Source organism: Hibiscus syriacus, unplaced genomic scaffold (assembly GCF_006381635.1).
Source record: "Hibiscus syriacus cultivar Baekdansim isolate YM2019G1 unplaced genomic scaffold, ASM638163v2 tig00110684_pilon, whole genome shotgun sequence".
Lineage (NCBI taxonomy): Eukaryota > Viridiplantae > Streptophyta > Magnoliopsida > Malvales > Malvaceae > Hibiscus > Hibiscus syriacus.
This window is the reverse complement of record NW_024062824.1, coordinates 616,794-623,672: the sequence shown is the minus strand read 5'-3', so window position 1 is coordinate 623,672 and position 6,879 is coordinate 616,794. Positions and strand designations below refer to the sequence as shown.

The window sequence follows — 6,879 nt, the reverse complement described above, 5'->3', positions numbered from 1 at the left end:
GTATCCGATCGTGATGTTATGTTCTTAAGTCACTTTTGGAGAATCTTATGGAGCAAGATCGGAACCAAGTTACTTTTCTCAACAACATGCCATCCTCAAACTGATAGGCAGACTGAAGTGGTAAACCGAGTCTTATCTACTCTTCTAAGTTCCATCATCCAAAAGAACATCAAGATATGGGAAGATTGCTTACCTCATATGGAGTTTGCTTACAACCGAACTATTCATTCAACCACTAAACATTCTCCCTTTGAGGTAGTGTATGGTTTGAACCTTTGATTCTGTTGAACTATGTTTTGATATAACAATTTATGGTAAAACGTTTTTGGATTGAATTGAATTTATTCAAAGTTTTCAAAGATTACAAAAATAATTCAAAGTTCATTTAATTTGGAATTGAGCACAAAAATGTTTTTATGAATAGTAAGGAACAGTATCGATGCTCAAAAACATCGAATGTAAATAGTGTACTGATGCACTACTACAGTGTACCGATGCACTGCTATAGTGTATCGATGCACTCACTGTTCACGTAGCCCAACGGTCATAAAATTTAAACTTAATGAAGGGGTATCGATGCACCTTGATAGTGTACCGATACAGTCTGTTTTGGACAGCCTATTTTTGTAGAAAAACAATCCCCACACGGCTCCAAAACATCCCCAACGGCTATATACGACTTCAAACTCATTCCAATCTATAAATACAAGCTAAGGACACTTGAAGAAAAAAAGAGAACAACTATCCAAAAAATCAAACACAAGATAAGAGCTTTACAATCTTATTTCATCTTTCTCATGTAAATATTTTGCTCTTGTGTGCTCAATCTTGTAAACACCTACCTTAGAGAGGTTTTCTTGTTTACATTTTCCTTTCATTTTAAAGGGGTGCTTAGCCCGTGAAAAGCTATGGGAAAGGTTCTAGTTTAACCATTGAAAAACTAGGGAGTTGTAAGGTTATCCCTTTGTCCTTGAAAAAGAAAGAACAAATTAGTGAATTTATTGAAAAATCCTTGGTGAGGAGCTAAGGTAGTGGATGTAGACTTGGTTGAGAAGTAAAACAACTATAAATCGCTGTGCAATTTTCTATCTTTCAATCTCCTTACTCCCTAATAACAAAAACCGTTCCGACCCCTCTTGGCGAACCATTCCGGTTGTCGATCAGAGCTTCCAAAAATCCCAACAATTAACATCAGAGCCTAACTCATTAGAAGGTTTAACCATCTAGAGATGATCCTAGAAGATGCTCTACCAATTCCTGATACAACCGAGAAGATGGATTCTACCTCCGGCTCGTTCCACATGGAAGACTCTCTACCAACCGGCAAGCCTCCATACTTCAATGGAACCAACTACCATCATTAGAAGAAATTAATGATATTATTTATCCAAGCTAATGATCTTGATGCATGGGAGATGATCGAGAGTGGATACTCTTTTTCAAAGAAGAAGGAGAAGAACTGGAGTGACCAAGAACGGAAAAAAGCTCAACAAAATGCCAAGGCCATGCACATGGTGTTTTGTGCATTTGGTCATGAAATCTATGAAGGAGTTTCTTCGTGTTCAAGTGCCAAGGAGCTTTGGAATAAGCTCGAGGAAATCCATGGAAACAAGAAAGAAGAACCAACAAAGGTGGTGTCTTTACTGGCTAATGAAGATCCCAAGGTATCTTCTAACTCAAATGAATTTAATTCTTATACGTTTGACGAGTTACAAGATGCTTTTAATAGGTTATATTTGGAGTTTGAGACCATGAACTCCAAATATAAGAAAATGATTGCAAAATTTTAAATTGAAAGTGATTTTCTTTTGAAAACAAAAATAGATTTTGAGAGCCAAAATGAAATTTTGAAAAGGAATAAATATTGAAAGTTGTGAAAAAGGAAATTTTGATTTAAAAGTTAAATTTGAATGCTTAAAAAAGGAAAAAAAATCATTTTAAATAATTCATTTAGTTAAATAATGACAATATGCTCACATTGTCATTATGATGGTCATAAGGAACATACTTGTCCTTTGAAGAAAGGAAAACGTTTTAAAATTAGAAAAGTATGGGTTCCGAAAGGAATAATGGGTATTGAAACTAACGTTCAAGGGGCATTGAAACTAACGTTCAAGGGGCATTGAAACTAATGTTCAAGGATCCAAATAAATTTGGATACCAAAATCTATTTAAATGTCTCTTGTAGGTGTGTGGGAGCAATGGTTATGAAAGTGATGATATTCAAGATGCTCTAGTCACACATGAAAAAGGAATGGGTAACCTCTAAGCTTAATGCTTTTTATTTTGATTAATTGGTTGCTCATTTGGATTTATACATACATGAGTTTTGATTTTAAATGATTATGCATTGTTTTTAATCTCATGTATGTTAAAAAATGGTTATGATGAACATTTTAAAGTTTTAATGATTTTTCATAATTTTTAGTTCATCATAATAAAATTTTGGTCAAAAATGGTTTTAATGCTAATGATATATCTCTAACAATTGATATCAACTTTTCAAATACCTTTATTTTACAAATTTTAAATTTGTGACCTAAATTTAAATGTTCATGCATGTGTTTTTAAATGTAATAGATATTTCTCTAACAATTGATATCAAAATTTTCAAATGCATAACATTTTTGGAAAACTTTATGCATATGCACTTAATTTCAATAATTGATATTGTATAAAGTATTTTAGACTTGGATATATTGAATTTCATGAGCTACTAACATGTTTGTTATTCTTTGTTGAAATTTAATTTTGTTTAAGTGTCATGATCTTAAAAGCTAAATTTTGTTTGAAAAACTATTATTGAAGGGGAACTTTGATATTTGAAATGATTTTTTAAATGTCAAATTTACTTCTTACTCTCCAAAGTTATTTTGAACTTCAAATATTGAATTATTTTTGATATCACAAAAAGGGGGAGAAGTTTGGTTTGAAAAATTAAATTTCTTAATGAAAAGGGGGAGCTTAATATTTTCATATATTTTTCAACAATTGGTAACAATTGGTATCTTTTTAACAATTGATATCCTTTTGTTAACAATTGATATCTTTTTCATTAAACATTTTATTAAGGGGGAGTTTTGCCAAAAACAATTTTTCAAATGTTTTGTTATATCAAAAAGGGGGAGATTGTTGAACTATGTTTTGATATAACAATTTATGGTAAAATGTTTTTTGATTGAATTGAATTTATTCAAAGTCTTCAAAGATTACAAAAATTAAATTTCTTAATGAAAAGGGGGAGCTTAACTTTTTCATATATTTTTCAACAATTGGTAACAATTGGTATCTTTTTAACAATTGATATCCTTTTGTTAACAATTGATATCTTTTTCATTAAATTATGACTTTGTGGAAAGGAACTAAACATGGCTGAATACATTTGTATCTTTTGGCCTAGTTTTCCTTCATCCATTATAAATAGGCTTACCTATTTCATTGTAAAAACAACTCTTGTTCATCAAATATACTTGTGAAAATTATTCTCTTTTTACTTAGTCTTTCTAAAGACTTTATCGACTTATCAAGTGGTAACACTTGTGGCATCAAACCCTTTTATTTTTCCTAGATACTTGTGGTTCCTATGTCTTCTATAGATATTGGGTCCAAATCCTTTTCTACCACCCCTTGAATAGATTTGTAAGGTTGGGTCTCTTCTCTTTATAGCATTGGTTCTTCCTTGGTCTATTCAAGATACAACTCATAAACTTATCCATTCTTTCGTAGTCATTACCTTAGCCTAAACACTTAACCATCTTCCACATTCACTATATTAATTAAACCTACCTTAAAACCTTACATTTAATTACCTTAACCATTCTATTTGAAGGCATTCACTTGTTGCAGGTGCTTGCTTACTTCCTAGTTCCTACAATCAAGTTGTCGCGTCCATTGAAGCGTGCCTCAACATACATCAATACGTGGTTATCTGGAATGGCGATAATAACTCCATTCTTTGAACTTTGTAGGATATGGCCTACGACCCAGCTCCTAGCCAAGAGGGTCGTAATGAGAGTCCCGTTTCACTCGATGGTGATATTGGTGATGAGTTCGTCATAGAATCCTTTGATAGGGGTGTCCTGGAGGGCGTAGAGATCGATGGGGACACCTTCTTTAACAACCTTGTTGGATATATGAACTACAAAACTACACTGTTAGCACTGACTGAAAATATAAACAGTAATTAAGAAGAACAGATTTGTAAACCGTGTCGTGGTAAGAACCACTGCCTTAGAAATGAATTTGCCTCGATGTGTGTAATCGCTGCAGTAGGCGGACCGTCCCCCGAGGTTAACACGGTCGCTCCGAATTCCGTACACCCGAAACCGGAGTGGACTGCTGGTGGTATTGCACTTCTGATCGGAAAGCACTCAGAGAGAACTCATAGAGAGAACTTTAGAAAACACTTTGTAAGTGAATTGTGAATGTTTTGGAGTGAGTTGAGAAGCTGAATATAGCTCTCTATTTATAGGCTAGAAATAGGGTTAAAATCGTCCATAAAATTTCAGGATTAAACATCTTATTTGTAACAGCTGAAACGTCTAGATGAACCTGACTCAGAAATAGTCCAGGTTCATTGTATCATTATTCAGCTGTTATAACTCCCGAAATTATATCATGTAACCCATGGAATTAAATCAAATAACTCCTGTAACTCCTGATATTAACAGCTTGTCTCCTCTGTACAAAGCTGTAAATCAGTCCAGGTACATCTTAACGTTTCTGATTTAATTTAGGAATAAAAAATAATTCAGCTGTTATTATTTGAAATTCAAACAATCCTCAGCAGCCTATAAATATCAGTTGATATCTTTCACATTTTTCATTTGTTTCTTTCAAAGATAGTATCCGCGCGGACGTGTCGAAGACACGTATCACCACGACCACGTGCCGTGCCGAGCCGGACGGACGGCGGCGGCGGTGCGCGAGAGCCCCCCTTGTTCTCTATCACTCAACAAAGAAGTGGAATGTCAAGCCTTAAATATCATTCTCAATAGTGTTTCCAACACTATGTGGGATTGAGCATTACCAACAAACCTTACAAATGCCTTTAGAAACATTGTCTGAGATATTCCGCGAGCACTTGTTACTGCTTATATATGCCACCATAATAGTAAGTCATGATAGATTGTTTATGTACTGTTTCTTACCTTCAATGACATCTTTTTACTATCATATTTGTTCAAGTTTATTCGAACCGATCGGCTAAACTTGATTTACTTTCCACCTGGTTTTTTGGTTCAGTTCTGTAAGGGTAAGATATGTGTAATATGTAGATACATTCAACTCGGCAAAGACCAAGTTCGACCTTTTATGGTTCAGCATTACATAGAATATGACCTGCCTTACTTATGTAAAGACCATCAACCGTATGATCACAAAGATTTTAAATGCTTAGCGTATGATTGCTTGCTTTTATTGTGGTTCAGTGCTGATTGACCATTTCCTCTCTTGAATAAATTCACCTTGCAATACTGCCAATAGAGAATGAACTTAAAGACCCTACACATATGAAGTCAATAGTTAGAAAGTCCCTTGCATTATGCTCTTCTGTCTACATTGCTACCAGCTTTTTCGGAGTAGTCCACTTTGGGGATCATAATATGGACGATGTGCTTGCCAAATTTGATGACGATCTCGGAATTCCATATAGTTTGTTGCTTGATGATCTGGTCAAAGTGAGCTATGGCCTTCACCTGATGCTTGTCTTCCCAATTGTGTTTTTTTCCCTTCGTCTCAATGTAGATGGCCTTTTATTTCCATATGCCATTCCTATTGCTTTTGATGACAGGAGGTTTTTCTCGGTAACAGTAGCTCTTATGGGATTTATACTTATGGGAGCCATCTGTGTTCCTTGTATCTGGGATGCCTTTCAGTTCACTGGTGCAACTGCTACCGTTTGTGTTGGCTTCATCTTTCCGGCTGTAATTTCCCTTAGGTAAGCTATATATAGTTATATATGAAGCTTCCCTTCAATTTTGTGTCAAAATTAGTTTGTGTCGGATGTGATGTTGGCAATGGCAACGACATTAGTCCCTAAATTAGTCTCATTTTCCGTAAAAGAATAAAGTTTTGGTACCGATTAATACGAATCTTATCAACTGGAAACCTTGTTTGCTTGTTCTGATGTGGAACCATGCAGGGACACCCATGGAATTGCAACAAAGAATGATAAACTAATATCATGGATAATGATCTTTCTTGCAGTCTCAACTAGTACAGTGGCGGTGACTAGTGACATTTGTAGCTTTTTTTTAGTGTCGACGAAGGAATTACATCATAGTAAGATGGATGTATGGTATACTTATCTGGTTTTTGTGGTGCATTGAGATAGCCGGAAACTCCATCTGACAAAGGGAACCAATCCGGGTTTCTTTCGTTCGGTTTATTATCCTCAGAGCTGACTTGATGAATGGGGGGTTTCTGATATCTCAATAGATATTGTGAGCTGCTATATATAAGCTTTGAAAAATAAGGGAATGTATGGAAGAACGGGAATTATACAGTTTGATAACTTTTTTTTTATTCTTTGGGGGTAATAAGACTTGAATAATACAATACTGATGTCATTGTGTCGGGTTGTTTTGTTTTTTCGTGATCCATCAAAACTTATGGCCGATTCGTAATTGGAACTTAATGGCATTAGCTTTGCCAATTCCTTTGATTTTCACTTGTCATTGTTGTTCAATTAGACTCTACTTGTTGGCTTCTAGTCGTGTTATTAGGGGTGTAAACGAGCCGAGTTGAGCTTGAGTATTGCTGAATTCGACTCGACTCGAAAACTATGAAATGGAGCTCGACTCGAAAACTCGCGAGCTTAAAATTTTTAAGCTCGACTCGAACTCGAAATCTTGAACTGAAGCTCGTGAGCAACTTGAA

General features: G+C 35.0%; 1 protein-coding gene across 1 annotated transcript; it reads left to right on the top strand.

Moving 5' to 3' along the window:
• Window positions 1–3,971: 3,971 nt before the first annotated feature.
• On the top strand, window positions 3,972–6,329 carry LOC120138364 (amino acid transporter AVT6B-like). Its single transcript, XM_039153846.1, has 4 exons — window positions 3,972–4,074; window positions 5,069–5,112; window positions 5,472–5,938; window positions 6,143–6,329. Exons 1-4 carry the CDS (start codon window positions 3,972–3,974, stop codon window positions 6,327–6,329), a joined length of 801 nt encoding a protein of 266 aa, XP_039009777.1.
• Window positions 6,330–6,879: the final 550 nt, after the last annotated feature.

Coding starts and splice junctions, on each gene's coding strand:
- LOC120138364 (XM_039153846.1), top strand. CDS start 3,972: ATGGCCTACGACCCAGCTCCTAGCCAAGAGGGTCGTAATGAGAGTCCC. Junction 5,113..5,471: donor CTTATATATGCCACCATAAT/AGTAAGTCATGA, acceptor ATTCACCTTGCA/ATACTGCCAATAGAGAATGA. Junction 5,939..6,142: donor CCGGCTGTAATTTCCCTTAG/GTAAGCTATATA, acceptor GGAACCATGCAG/GGACACCCATGGAATTGCAA.